This window comes from Dendropsophus ebraccatus, chromosome 6, assembly GCF_027789765.1.
Source record: "Dendropsophus ebraccatus isolate aDenEbr1 chromosome 6, aDenEbr1.pat, whole genome shotgun sequence".
NCBI classification, from domain to species: Eukaryota; Metazoa; Chordata; class Amphibia; order Anura; family Hylidae; genus Dendropsophus; species Dendropsophus ebraccatus.
Genome location: NC_091459.1, coordinates 135,817,136 through 135,842,687, shown reverse-complemented (window position 1 = coordinate 135,842,687; position 25,552 = coordinate 135,817,136). Strand labels below are relative to the sequence as shown.

At 45.1% G+C, this 25,552-nt stretch overlaps 2 protein-coding genes across 2 annotated transcripts; one reads left to right on the top strand and one right to left on the bottom strand.

The window, feature by feature from the left end:
* Positions 1–308: 308 nt before the first annotated feature.
* Positions 309–7,738, bottom strand: RSAD2 (radical S-adenosyl methionine domain containing 2). Its single transcript, XM_069974073.1, has 6 exons — positions 7,378–7,738; positions 6,130–6,291; positions 5,803–6,032; positions 4,407–4,556; positions 3,391–3,423; positions 309–1,450 (listed from the first exon to the last, which is right to left on the bottom strand). Exons 1-6 carry the CDS (start codon positions 7,685–7,687, stop codon positions 1,286–1,288), a joined length of 1,050 nt encoding a protein of 349 aa, XP_069830174.1. The 5' UTR covers positions 7,688–7,738; the 3' UTR covers positions 309–1,285.
* Positions 7,739–10,985: 3,247 nt separating this feature from the next.
* On the top strand, positions 10,986–22,761 carry CMPK2 (cytidine/uridine monophosphate kinase 2). Its single transcript, XM_069974072.1, has 6 exons — positions 10,986–11,039; positions 11,128–11,812; positions 17,250–17,361; positions 17,782–17,983; positions 18,512–18,745; positions 21,505–22,761. The coding sequence occupies exons 2-6, from the start codon at positions 11,150–11,152 to the stop codon at positions 21,623–21,625; spliced, it is 1,332 nt and encodes a 443-aa protein (XP_069830173.1). The 5' UTR covers positions 10,986–11,039; positions 11,128–11,149; the 3' UTR covers positions 21,626–22,761.
* Positions 22,762–25,552: the final 2,791 nt, after the last annotated feature.

Here is a 25,552-nt window from a genome sequence, read left to right as displayed (position 1 = left end):
GGTAAAGTGCCTGACCATATAAATAATCCTATAAAACAAATATAATTTACAGTTATTTAAAAAAAATACGATAAATCAAAAGCTTTATGTCAAAATACCTTTAGGCTTATTTGTTCTTCTCTACACATACATAACATGACAAATACCAGACATTTCCTACTGGCAGCATGTATTGTAATACTCTTAGTAGTATTGCATGATATAGCCTGTGGTCACTTGGAAACCATCAGCAAGCCAATATTTTCTATATAAAGACAAAATCATCCTATTGGGAATGGGCTGTGACCCTGATTGGTTCCTATTGAAGATGGGGCCCCCTAAGCAAGCACTATTATGGCCGACTAGATGTTTCCTATGCTGTGGCCACTATAAGAGAAGTGCAGTAGTACCTGCAGCCATTCACATAAATGTAACACCTCCAATAGAGCAGGAACTGCTGCTTATTAGTGGTTCTTCCTTGTGCTCATATTCACTAATACAGGGTTTCCCAACCTGGGGCACCTCAGCTGTTACAGGACTACAACTCCCATTATGTTGGCAGCTTTAGCAACAACGGTAAAGCCACAGGTTGGGGAAGACTGCTCTAAAACGACACAGAAAGATCTGTCAGCACTCTCTAGCCTGCTTATTGATGGTTTCCTTATGCCGACTGATTTACTGTACTTTGCTGCTCAAGGTGAAAAGTGAGAACAACAAAAAGTTAGTGCAAATATATTAAAAACATGAGAATGATAGGTGTTGCATTTGGTATCTATAAAACACACAAAAAAAATTGGAAACTCCCCCCTCCCCCTTATCTGGAATATTATCCTTCTGCAAATGTGAATGGCTGCCGGTAACCATAAGGAAAAGATGAAATCTGATATAAGAAACAATAGAGGTTTTAGGGATCCTCCATGGAAAAAGTGCAGAATGAGGGGGGTCCTAATCTGAGATGAAGAATACAGTACTATTCTATACAAAGAAATAACATAAATTACATTATTACTTATTAAAAGCCACAATGAGCATAATGTCCGACATGCTTGAGGTTCACTTGATCTTCTTGGCCTTCCTGCTCCATTCAGCAAACTAATGGGAAATGAGCTCCTTCCTATAAGGATTGAAGAGAGGTCTTCTAGGTCCTGTATTCTGTATACCCCAGGGTACTCATGTTATCCTATGAGATGTATGGCCATAGTATTGTGTGTACTATGATGTATATTGATGTATTTGATCAGTCAGTACTTAGTGTAGTAACAGTACACTCCCGCCACTCCTTGGTGTCCGGCTGCCATTGTCGTCCTCACCAGTCCAGTCTCAGATCGGCTTTGCTCCACACATATTTTCCTCCCCTTTTGAAAAACATCTTCTCGTCGAAGCCGCTAAACATTATAGCGTTTTCCACCCCGACGTCCAAGATGGACCTGGATGGGTCTTTGCGTCCATTTCTGCAGTCAAGGAAGCGCATCTAGGATAAAAGTATAATAAATAGGATGAAGATATTCAAGTGAAGGGATGAATGAGTAAGGGCAGCGGCGTCAAACTCGCGACCCTTCCAGCTGTTGCAAAACTACAATTCCCATCATGCCTGGACAGCCAAAGTGTTAGCTTTAGCTGTCCAGGCATGATGGGAATTGCAGTTATGCAACAGCTGGAGGGCCAAAGGTTCCCCATCCCTGGTGTAGAAGAACTAGATCCCCTAGAAACCTACAGGCAGAAAAATGTAGTTGTGCAGAATCTGGAGGACCATGAGTTTGACACCTGTAGGTTAAAGGGGTATTCTGCTCAAGCATAACTTTCCATATGTTGCTGCCCATGGTGAGACTAACAATTCCTTCCATATTTGTTATTATCTATTCATTCTCCTTCCCCTAGTTCTCAGCTGCCGCTTTCTGCTGAAGACACAAAAATCTGTGTGAGCTGTTCTCTCTGCCTCGCCCTCCTCCTGAGACGACTGACGTAAAGTCCCTATCTGCAACTTTGTAGCAGCTCTGTTATGCAGAGTTCATCAGAAACTTGACCTTAGATTAACCCTCCCAGCATTACAAAGAAGATACAAAGTTGCAGATAAAGCCTGCCAGGGACTTGTTTATATCAGCTGTCTCAGAAGGGAGGGGGGAGGAGGAGAGAGACACACACACACAGATTTGTGTGTCTTCAGCAGAAAGCAGCAGCTCAGAACTGGGGGGAGGAGACTGAATAGATAAGAGCAAGTATGGAAGGAATTGTTAGTCTCACCATGGGCAGCAACATATGAAAAGTTATGTTTGAGTGGAATACCCCTTTGCTGGGTTCACACTACGTATATTTCAGTCAGTATATTTCAGTCAGTATTGCAACCAAAACCAGGAGTGGATTAAAAACACAGAAAGGCTATGTTCACACAATGTTGAAATTGAGTGGATGGCCGCCATATAATGGCAAATATTTGCTGTTATTTTAGAACAACGGCTGTTATATTGAAATAATGGCCGTTATTTACTGTTATATGGCGGCCATCCACTTAATTTCACCATTGTGTGAACAGATCCTTTCTGTGTTTTTAATCCACTCCTGGTTTTGGTTGCAATATGAGGACCACAATACTGACTGAAATATACATAGGGCCACATGTATCATCCGGCGGACGGATGATTTTTGGCGGAAAGTGCCGATTTGCGTATTATTTTATACGCAAATGGCCGATTTGCGAATAAAATAATCGCAAATCGGCACTTTCCGCCGAGTACGCCAGGGGGCGGAGAGGGGGCGGAAAGTAGGCGGGAAGTGGGCGGAACGGAGGGCGCGGACTCAGAGTCCGCGCGATTTATCATCCGTTCCGCCCAAATGTACGCCGAAAACCTACTCCAGTCCTCAGCTGGCGTAGGTTTTCGGCGGAGCGCATCGGCGCGCACAGGATTTATGTACAGGCAGTCCGCCTCTACATAAATCCCCGTACCGCCGAAGCTGCGGGGGCATTTTTAAGTCCGGCGTAAAAAATGCCGGACTTAATAAATGCCTCCCATAGTGTGAACATAGCCTGATCAAGGTGTTGGCAATGAGATTAGAATCACTAGTCTTTTCTATTCATTTTTAGAAAATAATAAAAATCAATAAACAAAATGTATCAGCCAATGGTAATGTAAATTGACCCTTAAAGGGAAACTAACATCAGGTTAGAATAATCTAATATGCTCATATGTTCTTATAGGGCAGATAAAACTGGCTGCTAATGTACATTTATTATTTACATTACTTTAGATTAATACCAATAAGAGTGTTCAGTGCCATGGGGGCGGTACTTTACCCCTCGGTGCACCGATCCACACGCCTGCCTCCTCGTGAATATTCATCAAGTGTTCTATAGTGCCACTCAGTATTTGTTTTACATTAAACAGTATACTATACATTACAATGGTAATAACTTACATATTCATCCAAAATAAGATACGAATCCCGCATCTGGAAGGGAAAGGATAGACAGAGACATGTCAGTCAATCCATGGAGTATATACTGTACAGGACGTCAGCTGACATGTAAAAAACAAAACTACACAATAGTATCTACACGACAACAAGATGTCCCAAACAACTAAAGATTATTAGGAAAAAGTAAACGGAACTTATTGATTCTGGTGGATTTCTTAGGTGGCATTCAGACCAGGCCTATGTGGGGCCGTCCATCTGCGGAGTGTCAAAAAGAGATGGCAATGTACAGCCCAATGTGTGGCCCATAGACTTTAATATGCTGAATGTAGTCTGATTGACTATATTCATTGTGCACTTTTTGTGTAGGACTCAGGAACATGGTCTGGATGCAGCCTTATGTGTATAGGGCCTCCCAACTGAGAAGGATCAGGCATAGAAATACAAGATGCCTGATCCTTCTCTCCCCGGACATCATCCGTAAGTGGGCAGTTTTGGACAGAATGGCTGTCAGCTGAACAAGTGTTTGGCATACAGCTATGAGGCTATGTGCAGACTATGTAAGAGACCGGCCGTTCCGTGACCCGACCGGGGTCTCGGAACGGCCGGTCTCTGAATAGATCATCCCGGCCGGCATTGCGGTGCTGGCCAGATGATCTTTGCAGCCGCAGAGTTCTGATGCAGGCACATCCATGCGCGCCCGCATCAGAACTCCACACAGCTCACCGCTCGCTCCATAGTGTACACTGATAGGGTTTTATGCAATGAATAGCGGCCGCAGAAAACTGACATGTCAGTTGTTTGCGGCGCCGCGAGAGATGTATATTCCCTCCAGCCGGGATCCCATAGGCAGCAAGGTGCAAGGTAACGTATATTTTCGTTATAATCACGGCCGTTGTACAACGGCTGTGGTTTTATGAAAATATAAGTTCTGTGAACATAGCCTTAAGACATATGGGCACCTTAACATTGAATTTTTGAATTGACATTGAATTTTTGTTGATTGGCAGAATAAATACCTGTTGGTTGGATTCTGGAACCAAACATTTAATGTCCTTATGCCGATCCAGGAAACCTTTGAACTGATCATCGGTGATGACAAACTTTTCAGCTTGTCTCAATGCTTCTTCTCCAGAATTCTCCCCATCAATAATAAGACACTGGAACACCTAAGGAATAATGACAATATCAATATGGTACTGGTCAATGGATATGCTTAAAGTGACCCTGTCTCTATAACCTTCAAAATCTAAAGCAACAGTAAATGTGATATAAAGCAAGTTTACAATTTACATCCATTATTTTGTTTAGTTATCGTGCTGTAAATCAAAGCTGTACTTACCTGTATCCAGGTCCAGTCTCCTGACGGCAGTTTCTTAGTCCTGTGCTTGTTGGGAAAAAAAAGAGACTAAACACAGGATGTCCCTGTCATCTGAGCGCTCACAGAGAAGGCAGTCATGTGATTGATGGATACATTGAGCCGTGACGCTCTGTACTGGCCAGAGCTTTATGTGTTTAGTCTCTTTCTTTCAACAAGGACAAGACTAAAAATCTGTCTTCAGGAGACTGGACCTGGACACAGGTAAGTAGAGCTTTGTTATAAAGCATGAGAACTAAAAAAAAAAAAGGAATGTAAATGGCAAAAACATGCTTTATATCACATCTACTGTTGATTTACATTTTGAGGTCGTGTTTACAGTATGTGGATTTTTAATAAATAACGGCCGTTGCAGATTGCAACACTGAAATAACGGCCGTTGCAGATTGCAACACTGAAATGACATTACACACTGAACACACTACTCACTACGGTTGTTCTTTGCAGCCGCACAAAAAACTCACATGCTGTGCACACAAAGTAAAGTACTGCTCCCGGCCGTACTTTACATTGTCCGCTATGGTTAATTGGAGCATGGGCCCACCCGAATGTGCCGCATTCTAATTAACATGAAGTGATGTTCACCCGGACGGTACTGCAGTATCAGCAGGGTGATCATCTCCGATGGTGGACGCTGTGTGACAGTAGGGGACCTGAGATTACCTTATCCACTACATGGACGAACTACCAAAAGGCACCATGCTCACAAGGGGACTGACAGTAGTGTTGAGCTGATCTGTCAAAGTGTTCGCGTTCGGCAACTGAAACGCTCGACATTTGATTCCCCATGGTTGCAGAAACTGCATGCCGCCCTAGGGCTGCCAGCAAAACGTGGATACAACCTATAGTAATGTCCATGTTTTCCTGGCAGCCCTAGGGCGGCATGCAGTTTCTGCTGCCACGGGAAATCAAATGCCGAGCGTTTCAGTTGCCGAACACGAACATTTTGACAGATAACCTCAACACTAACTACCAGCTACAGCACCTCAGCTAGGGCTCGGGTGCTGACAGATTCTCTTCAATGATCACCATCCTACCTTCCAGCGTATTGGGCTGATCATGGTGATTTCCTCTCTCATGTCTTCGTCCATATTGTAACTATTGATGACCGAATTTATTTTGAAGGCCACGTTGTAGTCACTGCACCACTGTCTGATCTTCATCAGTTTTTCCACGTGATTTTTCTTTCCTTGCCCACGACCAATGAGTTTGTTGACGTCTTCATGAAAACTGTCGCAGGACACGGCGAGGATGTCCAGATGTTCTCCTGGAAAAATCCCATTGTTTAATCCTTTACTTTTGAATGCCAACCCATATGACATTCCCACCGGTAAGGCCTAAACCTCCCAGTGCCGATCACTTACCATAGCTTTTAAACCATCTCTCGGTGATCAGGCTGCCATTGCTCACAATGCTGACACTGGGCAACTTCAGGTCTTTTTTGCAGTACGCGACCAGTTTTCCTACAAAGTTTCCCCTGTCCTGCAGAAATGGTTCCCCTCCAGAAAAGTTTATTTTCTCCATTCCTACAACAAAGAATGAACGGTGATTTAGGTGCCAATACAGAAGCTGCCATGCAACAAATCCTTAGATGAAGATGGGTACTGTAATGTACTCGCTCTGGGTGACACTACCACAGATGTTTTTATAACCGTGCAAAGATAACAGGGCGTTAGCCAAGGATGGATGGGTGTCACCCACGTATGGTGTTAGCCAAAGATGACAAGGAGTCAACCAATGATGATAACATGACAGGGTGTTAGTCACATATGATTACATGACAGGGCGTAAGCCAAAGGAGACCACAAAACAGCCAAAAGGTACCACCTAACAGGGCATCAGCAATAGATCGGCCCATGACAGGATGGCATTCAAATTGTGCCAAAGATTCCCTAATAACAGCACATCGGCCAATAGTGCCCTCATAACAGTGCATGCGCATCAGCCAGGGGGCTCCTGAGAATAAGTCACTGATGTTCCTACAACTAACCTACATTGGGTCTCCTATTTGTTGCCCTATAGCAGAGTGCCAACCGCAAATGCTTCTATAACATTGCATCAAAGATCCCAATAACATTGTGTCCACCAAAGATGGCTACATAATATGTCAATTGTCTCCATAACATTGTAGTTAAAGACAAAACTGATAATAATAGTGCATTAGCCAAAGACAAGCCCATAACAGTGCCCCATCTAGATATGACCCCATAACAACGCCCCAGCCAAAGATGACCCCATAACAGTGCCCCAGCCAAAGATGACCCCATAACAATGTCCCAGCCAAAGATGAACCCACAACATTTCCCCAGCCAAAGATGACCCCATAGTAGCACATTAACCAAAGACAAGCCCATAACAGTGCCCCAGCTAGTTATGACTCCACAACAGTGCCCCAGCCAAAGATGAGCCCTAAGTAGCGTATTTGAACAATTTGCACTGGTGCTACAAGAGATGACTATGTGTCCCAGTATATTATCCTAGAAGTAAAGAAACAAAACAAAAATAAATAAATTTATATATATATATATATATATATATATATATATATACCTCCCAATTTGCATCCTACACTGTACCTACACATGAGGCACCTATACCACCCCCCGACTCACCTGCATCTTTTAGCATGGCCAGTCCTGTCTTGGCTTCCTCTATGGGTAGCACAAAAGACGTCTTTGCAGTGTGGAAGCAGAAGCCACATTTATAGTTGCATTGCCTGGTGAAGTGATAATTCACACTGACCGGCTTCACTCTTCCAGGCTCCTGGGGTGCACTTATTTTTGGAGAAGAAATTTTCCTTGCCCCAAAAACCTCCAACCAGCACCAGGGTGAAAGCATCTTCATACATTCCAGCAGGAATGTCATATTCTTCCAGAACGCTGTGAGCATCTCCATAACTGGGAGAGAGTGCACGGACATCATTCTGAGAGTCGGTGTTTGGGATGTGGTACTCCAGGCAGCACCTGCCCCCTATATATGCTGCTGGGGATCATTTACAGGAGTTTCAGTTTCCATTCACAAGAAATAGGAAAGCTGCTCACTAGCACGCCTAGTGGCACATTGTACCATTACACTTTAATGTAACATTTTTTAGAATTACAAAAGTTTATTCTTGTTCAAACACTGAATGTAATTTAAACAAATCTATTTAATCAGCTGAGGTCATAGAATATATATTTTCTGCATGTTAAATGTAGGGCTAAATAAAAAAAAGTGGAGGATTACACATAAAAAGTTTGCAGTAATAGATCAATGTGTGCAAAGTTCCTATATGCTGCAGTTATCTACATACCACAGACAAGCACTGTACTATCATGGGTGTCACAGGATTAAATGAGGTACATAAGAACGCTAAGGCTGGGTTCACACTACGTTTTTGCAATTCGCTGTTTTTATCCATTTTGTTTTTTTTTTTGCAAAAAAACGGATGCATTTGTGTGCATCCGTTTTTCTATCGCCTTCCATTATAAAAAAAACGGATCAGAATGGATCCGTTTTTTTTTTTTTTTAAACGTACACAAAAACGTAGTTCATGATGAGAGTTGTAGTTTTACAGCCTGGGGCTCTCAAGTATGCAGAACTGCAACCCCCATAATGCCCTGCTGACAGCCATGATGGGAGTTGTAGTTTTTCAGCTGGAGAGTCAAAGATAGGAAAACAATGATTATGACACAGTACAGTCCAATGGTGGTGGTCTAAGTGATAGTTCATTAGGACACGGTGGCACATTAGGGGGCGTCACCTTAGAGTAATTGGAAATAACATTTTTTTGGGCCTCTAACTGCGCCTTATCAGATGGGATGGGGGGGGGGGCAAGCTAAAATTTTCCACCAGGGCCCATCAGCCTTTAGCTATGCCCCTGCACCCTACAAACGCTAGTCACATGTATTGGGCGGTAAAAATCTGCGACATATCCTCCCTGTCTGAACTCACTCTACATTATTCTGAGAGGCCATAAAAGCCTATTTCACATCTGACATTGTATAGCAGGTGACATGGCTAATAGACTGCAGTGCAATGTGCGTCAGTCCATGGAGAGAGAGGAGAGGATTGACAGGGAGCTTGCCATTTTTGACAACCTCCTTTGCTATTTGGTTCCAATCCTGGTGGGCTGTCTTTCCACCAGACAACCACTCAGCATGATTGAATCTTTTCATCAACCCGCTGAGCTGGGGCAATTCCATCAGCGACCCGCTCAGCTGGCACAATATCACCACGGGCCTGCAGTGGCCAAACAGTACCATCACAGAACAGACCAGCTGGAAGATTACCACCAACCTGCAGAGGCCCAATTACAACACCAGAAACCTGCAGCGTAGCAACTCCAGCACCATCAAAATGCAGAATCCAAACAACACCACTGGAGACCTGCCCAACTTGAATATGACCACCTGTGACCTCATTTCCATCAGCAGCCATCTCCAAAGTGCAGCAACCACCTTCACTGACCTGCTTAGCTGGACATCCACCACCAGCCGCCTGCTGAGCTGGACTTTCACTAATAGTGACCTGCTGACCTGGATCACAGCTGCTGTAGAGCGAGTGAGTGTGATCACCACCGCCTGTGATTTCATCACCTGGATCTGCAGCACAAGAGATCTAATCATCTGGACCACCGCCCTCACCAGCTTCCTGGAGATCTGGATGACCACAGCCACCTGGATCACCACTACTACTGCCGGTGAGCGGATCACGTGGATTTCCACCATCAGCACCAGCGATCTGCAAGCAATCACAGCGAGTGAGACATTGTCCTGGACTACAACCACCAGCAGGATGCTGATCGGCTTCCTACAGAGCATCAGACTGATCCTGCGATGCTTCACCAGTACCGAGGAGCTGAGGAAATGCCTGGCCATCATCTCCAAGAAAGTGCTCAGCGGCTTCCCCGCCGCCACCAACAAAGCACGTTTCGAGGGACATCCCTACAGCCGACAGCAAAACTATTTAAAATGATGGGACAACATCACCAGGGGTCTGCAGTTCCATCAGAGAGCAGCCCAGCTGGAAGATTACCACCAACCTGCAGAGGCCCAATTCCACCACCATCAACCTGCAGAGTAGCAACTCCAGCACCATTCCGGCTAGGATTCCATAGAAAACAATGCAATGTATTTTTTCAATAAATAGCAGCAATCTGCAACAACGGCCGTTAGTAATTGAAAAAAATATGTTGTGTGAACCTGGCCTGAAGGTGTAGTAAAATGGGAAGGCAATAATGAGCTTGGTGATGTCACAAAAATGCGGATCCGCGATAACGTTTGGTTTCGCAGATTGCAATGTGCTCTCTGCACGCTTTGCTCTTTCCCATTCACTTCTATTGGAGTGTCCGTACTGCAATTGCAGGTCGCATTACAACCTGTCCTGTTTTTTTTTTTGCGTCACAGATTGCGGATCCGCAGAGTTAGGGTCTTATTGAACAGAGCGACTTTCAACGATTAACGATAAACGATCGCAAACGAGATTGTTTATCGTAAGGGTCCATTTACACAGAAAAATTATCTGACAGCTTATCTGTCAAAGATTTGAAGCCAAAGCCAGAAACAGACTAGAAACAGAGATCAGGTCATAAAGGAAAGCCTGAGATTTCTCCTCTTTTAAAATCCATTCCTGGCTTTGGCTTCAAATCTTTGGTAGATAATCCTTCTGTGTAAATAGACCCTTAACCTGAAATCGTTCACCATATTACACAGAACGATAATCGTTAGATACGACCGTTACTATGATTATTATTGCGGTCGTTACTATGATCGTTTATTCCATCTGATCCCAGCAAAACAATAAACAATGTGCAATTACACTGAACGATTAGTGAACGAATGTGGAATTACAGGGAACGATTAACGATAATTTTAGGTTCAGATCTAAATCAACAATCAACGACATACTAACGATTTTTCGATCGTTGCCTGAACGATTATCGTTTAAATTTGAACGATATAACGATTGCTATCACGAGAATCGTCCCATGTAATAGGGCCCTTACAGGATGTATGAATAGCACCATAGAAATGAATGGGTTGCAAAGGATTCAGTATTTGCTGATCTGATGGAGCGCACTGACATGATTCCTTACATGCATATAGTGATATCATGACTCCATGTGCTATTCCAGTCCTGTTCTCTTTCGTTTCATTACTATCTTTTCAGATAAGCAGCTGCAAACAGAACAGGTCAGCCCGGAAAACGAAAGTCTGCTGGGTGACGTCAGCGCTCAGGAAACAGAAACTCAGCAAGGAAGAAAACACAGAAGGAAAAGCCAGGCTGGGAACGTGTGAGTTTCTCTTCTCCTTAGTGGTCGCTTTTGCTTTCCTTCCCCCCCCCCCTCCAGTAATAACATGACGTCTCCGCTTATCTCCAAGTCTTTTATAACAGGCGATCCTGATGCCAGGGTGGAGGAAGCACCGACTTGGTCTGAAACTTTTATTCTACATAAGATCAGGACTCACAGACGGCATAAGGATGGGCGGTTCTTCCACCGACCTGAAGATGTTTGCGGTGGAGCCGAGTAGTTATTCCTCCAGTCCCTTCTATTTTAGACCCTACAGTAATGGACGCCAAGCTCCAGGTATGACCGCCGATGACTGGCCAATGCTGGCGCGAGGTGGGCAAGCCTTTTCAGTGTCTCTAACTAAGGGACAAAGGGTTAAAACTGCCAGACTACACAAAGCATTAGGGCAACAGCTATCCCATCAGCTGCCGGGCAGCGAGATCTTACGGCTGGTCACCTACAGTCCGGAGAACCTCCATGGCTCTCTACAGAAGGGCTTCTTCATCTTGCCCCCTCCTTCTTGCCCTGATGCCCAGAAGAGACTGTGTCAGGTCCTCAGGGACTACAGGCAGGAGGTTCAGCTGTGCAGCTATAGGACAGGAGAAGGACAGGAGACCTGGCAATGTCTGTGGGAGCTGAATGGAGAAGCGAAGGAGATGGCGAGATCCAGAGTACTAAGAGTGGAGGAAGAACCGCCGTCATCTCCATTCGTGGACAGTATTAGAGGTTCTGCCGTGTTCTACTCACTGGAGGATGCCGCTGATGTGCTGGGAGAGGTAGGAGGTCAGCTCTATACATGGGTATTGGGGATTATGGCTAACCTGAGTGTGTGTGTGTGTGTGTGTATATATATATATATATATATATATATATATATATATATATATAGAGAGAGAGAGAGAGAGAGTTATATATGGGTAATGGACACTACTTATCCCCTCCTGCAGAAACAAGGTGTCACACACCACAAGGAACAATTGGCTGACATGTAGTGCTATCTTTTGTCTGGAAAAAAAGAGGTTCTATATTATATAGTTATATGTTGCAAATGCTGCAGAACCTCATAATAGACCACAGCTGCTGCAGAACCTCATAATACACCTCAGCTGCTGCAGAACATCATAATACATCACAGCTGCTGCAGAACATCATAATACACCTCAGCTGCTGCAGAACATCATAATACACCTCAGTTGCTGCAGAACATCATAATACACCTCAGTTGCTGCAGAACATCATAATACACCTCAGCTGCTGCAGAACATCATAATACACCTCAGCTGCTGCAGAACCTCATAATACAGCTCAGCTGCTGCAGAACCTCATAATAGACCACAGCTGCTGCAGAACATCATAATACAGCTCAGCTGCTGCAGAACATCATAATACACCTCAGCTGCTGCAGAACCTCATAATACAGCTCAGCTGCTACAGAACATCATAATACATCTCAGCTGCTGCAGAACATCATAATACACCTCAGCTGCTGCAGAACATCATAATACATCACAGCTGCTGCAGAACATTATAATACACCTCAGCTGCTGCAGAACCTCATAATACACCTCAGCTGCTGCAGAACATCATAATACACCTCAGCTACTGCAGAACCTCATAATACACCTCAGCTGCTGCAGAACATCATAATACACCTCAGCTACTGCAGAACCTCATAATACACCTCAGCTGCTGCAGAACCTCATAATACACCTCAGCTGCTGCAGAACCTCATAATACAGCTCAGCTGCTGCAGAACCTCATAATAGACCACAGCTGCTGCAGAACATCATAATACACCTCAGCTGCTGCAGAACATTATAATACACCTCAGCTGCTGCAGAACCTCATAATACACCTCAGCTGCTGCAGAACATCATAATACACCTCAGCTGCTGCAGAACATTATAATACACCTCAGCTGCTGCAGAACCTCATAATACATCTCAGCTGCTGCAGAACCCCATCATAATACACTTCAGCTGCTGCAGAACCTCATACACCTCAGCTGCTGCAGAACATCATAATACACCTCAGCTGCTGCAGAACCTCATAATACACCTCAGCTGCTGCAGAACATCATAATACACCTCAGCTGCTGCAGAACATTATAATACACCTCAGCTGCTGCAGAACCTCATAATACACCTCAGCTGCTGCAGAACCTCATACTACACCTCAGCTGCTGCAGAACATTATAATACACCTCAGCTGCTGCAGAACCTCATAATACACCTCAGCTACTGCAGAACCTCATAATACACCTCAGCTGCTGCAGAACCTCATACTACACCTCAGCTGCTGCAGAACCTCATACTACACCTCAGCTGCTGCAGAACCTCATAATAGACCACAGCTGCTGCAGAACATCATAATACACCTCAGCTGCTGCAGAACATTATAATACACCTCAGCTGCTGCAGAACATTATAATACACCTCAGCTTCTGCAGAACCTCATAATACACCTCAGCTGCTGCAGAACATCATAATACACCTCAGCTGCTGCAGAACCTCATACACCTCAGCTGCTGCAGAACATCATAATACACCTCAGCTGCTGCAGAACATCATAATACACCTCAGCTGCTGCAGAACATTATAATACACCTCAGCTGCTGCAGAACCTCATAATACACCTCAGCTGCTGCAGAACATCATAATACACCTCAGCTGCTGCAGAACATCATAACACACCTCAGCTGCTACTGCAGAACCTCATACACCTCAGCTGCTGCAGAACATCATAATACACCTCAGCTGCTGCAGAACCTCATAATACATCGCAGCTGCTGCAGAACATCATAATACACCTCAGCTGCTGCAGAACCTCATAATACATCGCAGCTGCTGCAGAACATCATAATACACACCTAAGCTGCAGAACATCATAATACACCTCAGCTGCTGCAGAACCTCATACACCTCAGCTGCTGCAGAACATCATAATACACCTCAGTTGCTGCAGAACATCATAATACACCTCAGCTGCTGCAGAACATCATAATACACCTCAGCTGCTGCAGAACATTATAATACACCTCAGCTGCTGCAGAACCTCATAATACACCTCAGCTGCTGCAGAACATCATAATACACCTCAGCTGCTGCAGAACCTCATACACCTCAGCTGCTGCAGAACATCATAATACACCTCAGCTACTGCAGAACCTCATACACCTCAGCTGCTGCAGAACCTCATAATACACCTCAGCTGCTGCAGAACATCATAACACACCTCAGCTACTGCAGAACCTCATACACCTCAGCTGCTGCAGAACCTCATAATACACCTCAGCTGCTGCAGAACCTCATAATACATCGCAGCTGCTGCAGAACATCATAATACACACCTAAGCTGCTGCAGAACCTCATAATACACCTCAGCTGCTGCAGAACCTCATAATACACCTCAGCTGCTGCAGAACATCATAATACACCTCAGCTGCTGCAGAACCTCATACACCTCAGCTGCTGCAGAACATCATAATACACCTCAGCTACTGCAGAACCTCATACACCTCAGCTGCTGCAGAACCTCATAATACACCTCAGCTGCTGCAGAACATCATAACACACCTCAGCTACTGCAGAACCTCATACACCTCAGCTGCTGCAGAACCTCATAATACACCTCAGCTGCTGCAGAACCTCATAATACATCGCAGCTGCTGCAGAACATCATAATACACACCTAAGCTGCTGCAGAACCTCATAATACACCTCAGCTGCTGCAGAACCTCATAATACACCTCAGCTACTGCAGAACCTCATAATACACCTCAGCTGCTGCAGAACCTCATACACCTCAGCTGCTGCAGAACATCATAATACACCTCAGCTGCTGCAGAACATTATAATACACCTCAGCTGCTGCAGAACCTCATAATACACCTCAGCTGCTGCAGAACCTCATACACCTCAGCTGCTGCAGAACATCATAATACACCTCAGCTACTGCAGAACCTCATACACCTCAGCTGCTGCAGAACCTCATAATACACCTCAGCTGCTGCAGAACATCATAACACACCTCAGCTACTGCAGAACCTCATACACCTCAGCTGCTGCAGAACCTCATAATACACCTCAGCTGCTGCAGAACCTCATAATACATCGCAGCTGCTGCAGAACATCATAATACACACCTAAGCTGCTGCAGAACCTCATAATACACCTCAGCTGCTGCAGAACCTCATAATACACCTCAGCTGCTGCAGAACATCATAATACACCTCAGCTGCTGCAGAACCTCATACACCTCAGCTGCTGCAGAACATCATAATACACCTCAGCTACTGCAGAACCTCATAATACACCTCAGCTGCTGCAGAACATCATACACCTCAGCTGCTGCAGAAACTCATAATACACCTCAGCTGCTGCAGAACCTCATAATACATCGCAGCTGCTGCAGAACATCATAATACACACCTAAGCTGCTGCAGAACCTCATAATACACCTCAGCTGCTGCAGAACCTCATAATACACCTCAGCTGCTGCAGAACATCATAATACACACCTAAGCTGCTGCAGAACCTCATAATACACCTCAGCTGCTGCAGAACCTCATAATACACCTCAGCTGCTGCAGAACCTCATAATACACCTCAGCTGCTGCAGAACCTCATAATACACCTCAGCTGCTGCTGAACCTCATAATACACCTCAGCTGCTGCAGAACCTCATTATACACCTCAGCTGCTGCAGAACCTCATAATACACCTCAGCTGCTGCAGAACCTCATAATACATCGCAGCTGCTGCAGAACATCATAATACACACCTAAGCTGCTGCAGAACCTCATAATACACCTCAGCTGCTGCAGAACCTCATAATACACCTCAGCTGCTGCAGAACCTCATAATACACCTCAGCTGCTGCTGAACCTCATAATACAGCTCAGCTGCTGCAGAACCTCATAATACACCTCAGCTGCTGCAGAACCTCATAATACACCTCAGCTGCTACAGAACCTCATAATACACCTCAGCTGCTGCTGAACCTCATAATACACCTCAGCTGCTGCAGAACCTCATTATACACCTCAGCTGCTGCAGAACCTCATAATACACCTCAGCTGCTGCAGAACCTCATAATACACCTCAGCTGCTACAGAACATCATAATACACCTCAGCTGCTGCAGAACCTCATACACCTCAGCTGCTGCAGAACATCATAATACACCTCAGCTACTGCAGAACCTCATACACCTCAGCTGCTGCAGAACCTCATAATACACCTCAGCTGCTGCAGAACATCATAACACACCTCAGCTACTGCAGAACCTCATACACCTCAGCTGCTGCAGAACCTCATAATACACCTCAGCTGCTGCAGAACCTCATAATACATCGCAGCTGCTGCAGAACATCATAATACACACCTAAGCTGCTGCAGAACCTCATAATACACCTCAGCTGCTGCAGAACCTCATAATACACCTCAGCTGCTGCAGAACATCATAATACACCTCAGCTGCTGCAGAACCTCATACACCTCAGCTGCTGCAGAACATCATAATACACCTCAGCTACTGCAGAACCTCATACACCTCAGCTGCTGCAGAACCTCATAATACACCTCAGCTGCTGCAGAACATCATAACACACCTCAGCTACTGCAGAACCTCATACACCTCAGCTGCTGCAGAACCTCATAATACACCTCAGCTGCTGCAGAACCTCATAATACATCGCAGCTGCTGCAGAACATCATAATACACACCTAAGCTGCTGCAGAACCTCATAATACACCTCAGCTGCTGCAGAACCTCATAATACACCTCAGCTGCTGCTGAACCTCATAATACAGCTCAGCTGCTGCAGAACCTCATAATACACCTCAGCTGCTGCAGAACCTCATAATACACCTCAGCTGCTACAGAACATCATAATACACCTCAGCTGCTGCAGAACCTCATAATACACCTCAGCTGCTGCAGAACCTCATAATACACCTCAGCTGCTGCAGAACATCATAATACATCGCAGCTGCTGCAGAACATCATAATACACACCTAAGCTGCTGCAGAACCTCATAATACACCTCAGCTGCTGCTGAACCTCATAATACACCTCAGCTGCTGCAGAACCTCATAATACACCTCAGATGCAAGTGTTATGTTCTCTCTGTTTCCTGCGTAGCTATATTACTATCCCCGCCATCAGATTATGGAAGCTATACTCACCTATGGACACTTCTCTCTGCTGTAGTGCTCCGCAGTCATCCCTGAAGCTGAGAAGGTTTTGGCCTCCATGGAGCAGCACAGGATTGTGGAGAGAGGACGCTTTCCTATCATTGTTATTGAGGGACTTGATGCCACAGGTAAGAAAATGCAAGGACTCCTCCGCTGCACTTAGTTCTATAGCAGTTAGTTAAACCTTTTCAATTCATTGCCTGTAGGGGGAGCTCCCTGCATACTGATTGAAGCTTTTAAAGGGGAACTCTAACGAAATGTTTTTCTTTCACAACAACTGGAGTCAGAAAGTTCCAGAGATTTGTAATTTACTTCTATTTACAAATCTCCAAACTTCCAGTACTTATCAGCTGCTGTATGTCCTGCAGGAAGTGGTGTATTATTTCTCATCTGACACAGTGCTCTCTGCTGCCACCTCTGTCCATGTCAGGTACTGTCCAGAGCAGGAGCATATCCCTATAGACAACCTCCCCTGCTCTCCAGACTGGAAAGAATACACCATTAACCCTTTATATAAGTATAAACAGTTTATAATTTTTTTCTCATAGGAAAATCTACACTGACAGAGTCTCTTAAGATTCACCTGGAAGCTGCATTGTTAAAGTCCCCCCCTGAGTCCATCGGCCAATGGAGAGCAATCTTTGATTCCGAGTCTACGCTGGTAAAGAGAGCGTACTACGCCGTGGGCAACTACATTGGCGCTGCGGAGATAGCACAAGCATCAAAAACATCTCCTGTTATTGTGGACAGGTTGGTGTAAAACAACATTACAATCTACAGAGATAAGTTTTAAGGGTTAAAGGGGTACTCCGGAGAAAATCTATTTGTTTACAAATCAACTGGTGTCAGAAAGGTATACAGATTTGTAATTTACGTCTGTTTAAAAATCTTCCAGTCAAGTCTTTGAGTACTTATGAGCTGCTGTATGTCCTGCAGGAAGTGGTGTATTCTTTCCCGTCTGACACAGTGCTCTCCGCTGCCACCTCTGTCCATGTCGGGAACTGTCCAGAGCAGGAGAGGTTTTCTATGGATTTGCTCTGGACAGTTCCTGATATTAACAGAGGTGGCAGCAGAGAACACTGTGTCAGACTGGAAAGAATATACCACTTCCTGCAGGACATACAGCAACTGATAAGTACTGGAAGACTTCAGATTTTTAAATAGAAGTTAATTACAATTTTGTATAACTTTCAAACATCAGTTGATTTGAAAACAATTTTATTTCTCCGGAGTGCCCCTTTAAGGCTTTGGTTAATATGTTGTCTCTGGTCTGTGTAGGTTCTGGCACAGTACAGCTGCCTACGCTATAGCCACAGAGATAGGAGGGGGTCTCCACAACCTACCAGAGCCTCACCATGATGTCTACCATTGGCCAGATGATCTTCTTAGGCCGGACCTTGTCATTCTGCTGACTGTCTGTGATGAGGAGAGAATCCGCCGTATCCAAAAACGTGGACTACAGGAGACGAAAGAAGAGAAGGAACTGAAAGTAAACAGCGTCTTCAGACAGAAGTAGGTGCAGGAGTTACCCATGATATCACAGGACCTAATGGGAACTTGTCACCGGAATATTGAGTATCAATGTGCTGACTGAGTTATATAGCTCCTGGGGAAAACGTACATGTATTACCCTGAAAAAAATGCAGTTTAAGGCTACGTTCACACTACGTAAATTTCCGGCCGTAGCGCGTTCCGTGAATAAGCGGCCGGAAACTTACGTAGTTTGCGTACAATGGAAAGTATACGATCTACGGGCGCACAGTTCACACTACGTACGAACTTACGCCCAGATCGTATGCAGCGCCGTAAAAAATTAACCAGACCAATATTTCGGGACGGAAATGCCGTAACTTACGCCCGTAGCGTTGCATGCGGTCCCGTACGTAGTGGTGATTTCTTCATTTTGCCAGCTTTTTGTTCCGATCCAAAAGGTTCTGTGGGGTGTCCGGGGCTAGGCGAAGATTTCCAAGTAAAAGACCGCTGTTAGATCGCTACGAAGAGCGCTCGGGAAGCGTAAGTACGCTACGGGCGTAAGTTCGCGGTCCGTACGTATCCGGCTGCAACTTGCGTAAAGTCCCGGCCGGAGTTTCATACGTATATGTCCGGCCGCGGAAAATATGCGGCCGGACATATACGTAGTGTGAACCTAGCCTTATACTGCAGTAAAGTGTCAAAGAGGCGTGGCCAATTGAGTTCAGAGCTCTTACTGCTACTTCTACTACTAGGCTATGTTCACACTCTGTAAGAGACCGGCCATTCTGTGACCCCGGACGGATGATCTTTCCAGCCGCAGAGCTCTGATGCAGGCACATCAGCGCGCGCCCGCATCAGAGCTTCCCATCGCACACAGTGAAGCAAGCGGCCGGAGCCGCTCGCTTCACTGTGTGAACTGACAGATCTTTCTGCGGACGGAATTTACTGAATTCCGGCTGCAGAAAACTGACATGTCAGTTATTTGCGGGGCCACACAGATCCCGGCCGGAGCGTATACTATGTGTATACGCTCCGGCTGTGATCCCATTGAAACCAAAGCATTGTTCCACCACGCCAAAAGTACGGCCGTTGTTGCCATCGGCAACTTTTACGTAGTGTGAACATAGCCCTAAACAGCATTTTCAACAGGTTGTAGTCACAGACAGGTAAATGAATGGTAATATGTGTATCCTTCCCCCAGGACCTACTGTATGTAACACGCTCAGTACTTTGGTAATCAGTTTCCAAGTGGCAGATTAGTAGATGAGATATAAAGCAAGTTTACAATTTACATTAATTCTTTTTTTGTTCTCATGCTTAATAACAAAGCTGTACTTTGCTAATAGTATTGCTAAAGCATCTTATTTCCAAGTTGATCAACCTGTATAGCTGATTTCACAATAAGCCAAGCCTACAGGGAAGATAAAGTTGGACACATCTGTATATTAACCCCTTCAAGACAGAGCCCTTTGATGCACAAAAGTCCGGGTCAAATTAATGCAATGTTTCTCCCTGCCTTTTAAGAGTGATAGCGCTTTTATTTTTTCACCTACAGGGCTGGTTGGAGGGGGTCATTTTTTGCGCCATGATCTCTAGTTTTTATTAATATCATATTGGTGTAACAGAAAAATTTTGATTGCTTTTTATACATTTTTTTCTGATATATAATTTATTAAAATCAGCAATCCTGGTGCGTTTTTTTGTTTTTGTTTACGCCGTTCACCGTGCGGGAACAATAATGTTATATTTTAATAGATCGGACGATTCCGCACGCTACGATATGTAAAATGTTTATTTTTATTTTTTTAAATATTTTAACTTTTATAATGGGCAAGGGGGTATCTTAAACTTTTATTGGGAGGGGGGTTTATAAGGGGTTTTTAATACTTATAAAAAACTTTTTTTTTTAAACTTTTAACTTTTTTTTTACACTTTTTATTACTGTACAACATACAATCAATAGATTGCATATACTGCCATAGCATAGCATAGCATAGATCAGTGTTATCGGCGATTTATGTATAGAGCCTGCCTGAGAGCAGACTCTATACATGGATCGCCCATCCAGCAGGATGGAGGTAAGGAGCCTACCCCCACCTGTCGGCACAAACGGCTTCGGGGGTCCCGATCACTCAGTGACAGATTCCATAGATTGCGGCGTTTAAGGAGTTAATGACAGTCAGGGGTAGGATCGCAGCTGACTCTCATTACCTCCAGCCCCAGACACTGATGTGAGCGGGATCGCTCTCACTGCAGCGGTCCTGCACACATCAGTAACTCCATCAGTGCAGGAACGTATATATACATTTCTACTGCACGGGGTATGTGCAGTAGGAACGTATATGTACATGTTACTGACGGGAAGGGGTTAAACTGCTGTCACATTAACAATGCAGCCGTATCTGCAGGCAGCATGTTATAGAGCAGCGGGAGCTGAGCAGAATCCTATATATAAACTACCAATGTATTATTGGCCCACAATTATACACAGATTGTTGTCAGTCAATGAGTAGGACCGCCCACATGACTTTATAGCCCACAAAGAGCACACATTTACATGAATAAATTACTAGTTTTCCCACAAAACCATATATCAGTCTTCTCGGCTCTTCCTCCTCTATAACATCATGGTTGTAGATTGGACTCAATTTTTAAGGTGAAAGGTTCACTATAAAGGGCGGGGTCCGTACCAGCATTTATTAGTGAACTAATACGAATGGTAATAACTATGTTATCAAGTCTACAACTGCCACCCTGCAAGCTGGCGCCATAACAGTGTTTCATTGCTGTTCTTCTAGAGTGGAAGAAGTCTACAAGAGAATGGAGAACCCGGGCTGTGTTATTATCGACGCCAGCCCCTCTAAGGAGACGGTTTTACAGGAAGCACTAAGAGTTATAAGGAAACATTGTGACATCTAATTGTGAATATCTAAAGTATATGGAAAATGTCTACTGACCCTACTCCTTTCCTCTAATATGTCTTTATTACTGAATTGGGATTAACATGTAAAAAAAAAAAAAAAAAAATTATATATATATATATATATATTTATATATATATATATATATATATATATATATATATATATATATATAGACAGTGGTACCTTGGTTTAGGAATAACTTGGAGTGAGAGCGTTTTGCAAGAAGAGCTCACAGTTTTTCAAAATTGTAACTTGGTTTAAGAGCATTGCTTTGGTTTAAGAGCTCCCTGTGCTGGGTGGGGGGAGTGGGGGAGGGGCATATTCTGCATAGCGGGGTCTACAGCCCTGTACTCTGACCCATCATAGCAGATCCACTTCAGGCTGGGGCTTGCATCAGAGAACAGGACTGTGCAGGTAATCTCCTCATAGCTGTAACCCCTCTCTCCCCAGACAGAGAGTGCTGCATGTATGTGCTCCCATATGCTCTGCTTATTCCTTCATGCTTCTCTTCATTTGTGCTATAATGTACCTGCACTTACACTCATCCATACACAATGCTGCTATAATGTGCCTGCACTTACACTCAGCTATACACACTGCTGCTATAATGTGCCTACACTTACACTCAGCTATACACATTCCTGCTATAATGTGCCTACACTTACACTCAGCTATACACACTGCTGCTATAATGTGCCTGCACTCACACTCAGCTATACACACTGCTGCTATAATGTGCCTGCACTCACACTCAGCCATTCACACTGCTGTATAGAAAAGTTTCTGTCTCAGTCCTCCTGCACAGCTCTGTGATTCTCACTTCCTGATTGGTCCATGCTGAATACACACCCCTCCCCCATTGCTGTCATGTGACCACACAGACCTCTGACAGCAGCCCTGCTTCTCTATTCTAGCCTGTTGTACTACGCTCCTGCATTATGGGGATCTGCAGCTCCATCCTGTATCTACAAACTGCTGCTGTGTTATCAGGGTTATACAATTACTCCACATTATACTCCACATGCTGATTGCTATACTGTACAGTAACTTATATTACATATTCAGCTGTTTCTCATTGTTTGTTTCATCTGTTCTACATGTTATTCAGAATAAAAAAATATTATTTTTGAAGTGTGGAAACAATTGTCTGCATATCAGTGATTTCTTATGGGAAAATTTGCTTTGGTTTAAGAGTGATTTGGATTATAAGTGCAGTCCCGGAACGAATTATGCTCGTAATCCAAGGCATCACCGTATACTGTTCTGTTATCAGACCGACATGTTTCTGGAAGTCTAGGGCTGCTGTGCAAACACTTCAACAGGGAAGAGCAACTGGCAGGGTAAGTTCCTGCAGGACATTTGTCCTGTTTCCACAGTAAAATCCACAATACAAAATCTATACCAAATAATGTGGATGTTTCGCTGTGTATTATGTTACTATTATAGAAAAAAAAATAACACATTCTCCAGATTAATAATCTGTACCACAGGTCTGTTTATTTGCAGATTGTGTTTATTTTTTTTTTAATACAACACAAATAATGAGCCCTCTGCTGCCCTCCTGTGGATGTTTGTCATAACTACAGATTCTCAGTGTAAATTGTGGTTTCTTACTTTCATCTTCTCAAATTTGTGCCTTGCTTTACCTAGAAAGGAATAACAACTTTGTATGTCACTTTTAGAGGTGTTCACTTCTGCCCTTATTTCTCCCTCTTCAGGTTCTTGTGCTCCACAAACTGAGAACCTTGTATGTAGTAAAAGTAATGTTCTTATTTTATTATTATTTAAATTTTGTACTGGGCTCAGGAAAAACATTTTAGGAATGATAGAGGATCATTTTTTTCACAATTTCACTAGATGGTTAGTATATGTTAACATAACCTGGAGTCCAGCAGCAGGGGGCAGACAGTATATACAGGAAGCAGGCTGGAGAAAAGTTGTAGAGAGAGTGTTCAAGCCTTTCCTCATAACTGGTGGTCATGGTCCTGCTGGGAAGACAGGTGTGTGTGTGTGTGTGTGTGTGTACACACACACACACACACACACACACACAGGGTCCATAGTGCTGAGACATTTCTGTGCATTTTGCAGCACGTTGCACAAGTTCACAGCAAAACTGTACTGGTTTTATGTATGTTACGTTGCGGCTACAACCAGGCCAGATCTCTCTGCCATCCCGCAATTCCATCTTATTCCTACAAAGCTCTGTCCTTCTTTTACCCCTGCTTCTCCCACAGATCCCTCACCTCTCCCCTTATCCCTACAGATCTCCTGCCCTCACCCCTCCCCTTATCCCTACAGATCTCCTGCCCTCACCCCTCCCCTTATCCCTACAGATCTCCTGCCCTCACCCCTCCCCTTATCCCTACAGATCTCCTGCCCTCACCCCTCCCCTTATCCCTACAGATCTCCTGCCCTCACCCCTCCCCTTATCCCTACAGATCTCCTGCCCTCACCCCTCCCCTTATCCCTACAGATCTCCTGCCCTCACCCCTCCCCTTATCCCTACAGATCTCCTGCCCTCACCCCTCCCCTTATCCCTACAGATCTCCTGCCCTCACCCCTCCCCTTATCCCTACAGATCTCCTGCCCTCTCTCCTCCCCATATTCCCTTGGATCCCCTCCCATCACCCTTCCCCTTATCCCCTTGGATTTCCTGCCCTCACACCTCCCCTTATCCCTTCTGATCCCCTGCCCTCCCCCCTCCCACCTCCCCTTATGCCCTCGTATTTCCTACCCTCACCCCTCCCTTTATTTCCTCGCATCCCCTGTCCTCACCCCTCCCCTCCCCTTATCCCCTCTGGTCCCCTATCCTCACCCCTCCCCTCCCCTTATCCCCTCTGATCCCCTGCTACCACCCCTCCCCTTATCCCGACAGATCTCCTGCCCTCACCCCTCCCCATATTCCCTTGGATACCCTGCCTTCACCCCTCCCCTTATCCCCCCCGCTCTCCCCCCCCCCTTTATCCCCTCGGATCCCCTGCCCTCATCCTTCCCCTTATCCCCACAGATCTCCTGCCCTCACCCCTCCCCTTATCCCTACAGATCTCCTGCCCTCACCCCTCCCCTTATCCCTACAGATCTCCTGCCCTCATCCTTCCCCTTATCCCCACAGATCTCCTGCCCTCAATAACTGGCGTCTGTCAGTTATATCTCCCACCCGCCACCCGTCCTCCCCTTCCTCGGCTTGGCAGGGCTGAGCGTTCCTGTGTTCTCTATGGGGAGGGGCAGGGTAAACCTTAGTGAGAGCGCTCTTGCTGCGGCTTGTCCCTCTCTTATCTGTTGGTGGTTGTTCAGGACAGCCCCATACACACATACACAGATTGACTGCCAAATTCACTGCGACCCGCAGGTTTGGCTGACCAAAGTCTAAGGAACCTTTACACTTGGTGAAATACAGTTACCTGACCACTGCCCTCCCACCACGTGGCGATGATAGATGGTGTTGCCAGAGACCCTGGGCTGGCAAGAAGCCCTGTTGTAAATTCCATGGTGGAAGCCGTAAAGGAGTATATACGCCACCTAGAGAGGCCTAAGCCAGGTGAATCTCCTCTTGAATGACGGTGAGTGACGGTAGTTGGTTAAGCAGAGAGTATATGGCCTCCTGACAAATACTGTGCCTTCAGGTGAAGGATATTGCTGAGTACATGCCAGCCTTTGGTGAAAAAGGCCAGTGGGCTGCAGCAGCCTGTTACTCACCCAAAGAAGGGGAAGCGGGTACCCTATCAAAGTCCGTCAGAGTACTGGCATGATACCTGGGAGGATTACCATCACGGACGAGCAGCCTCTAAACCTCCTGTGGTGCCCAAGCCGGAACCCTCCTCTTCTCCTCCTGCATCTGCTGATTCAACCTCCACAGATGTGCGCCCGCACCCCTGCTTTGACTTTGGGACTGTGGTGTCTATGGCTCCCTCTGCAGCGG

Bases quoted from the DNA above. Each gene is read 5' to 3' on its own strand.
- RSAD2 (XM_069974073.1), bottom strand. From the start codon at position 7,687: ATGATGTCCGTGCACTCTCTCCCAGTTATGGAGATGCTCACAGCGTTC. The intron at 6,033-6,129 runs GTAAGTGATCGG...GGATTTTTCCAG, and splicing joins GAGATGGTTTAAAAGCTATG to GAGAACATCTGGACATCCTC. The intron at 1,451-3,390 runs GTAAGTTATTAC...CTTTTATCCTAG, and splicing joins ATCTTATTTTGGATGAATAT to ATGCGCTTCCTTGACTGCAG.
- CMPK2 (XM_069974072.1), top strand. From the start codon at position 11,150: ATGCCAGGGTGGAGGAAGCACCGACTTGGTCTGAAACTTTTATTCTAC. The intron at 11,813-17,249 runs GTAGGAGGTCAG...TCTCTGCTGTAG, and splicing joins CCGCTGATGTGCTGGGAGAG to TGCTCCGCAGTCATCCCTGA. The intron at 17,984-18,511 runs GTTGGTGTAAAA...TGGTCTGTGTAG, and splicing joins TCTCCTGTTATTGTGGACAG to GTTCTGGCACAGTACAGCTG.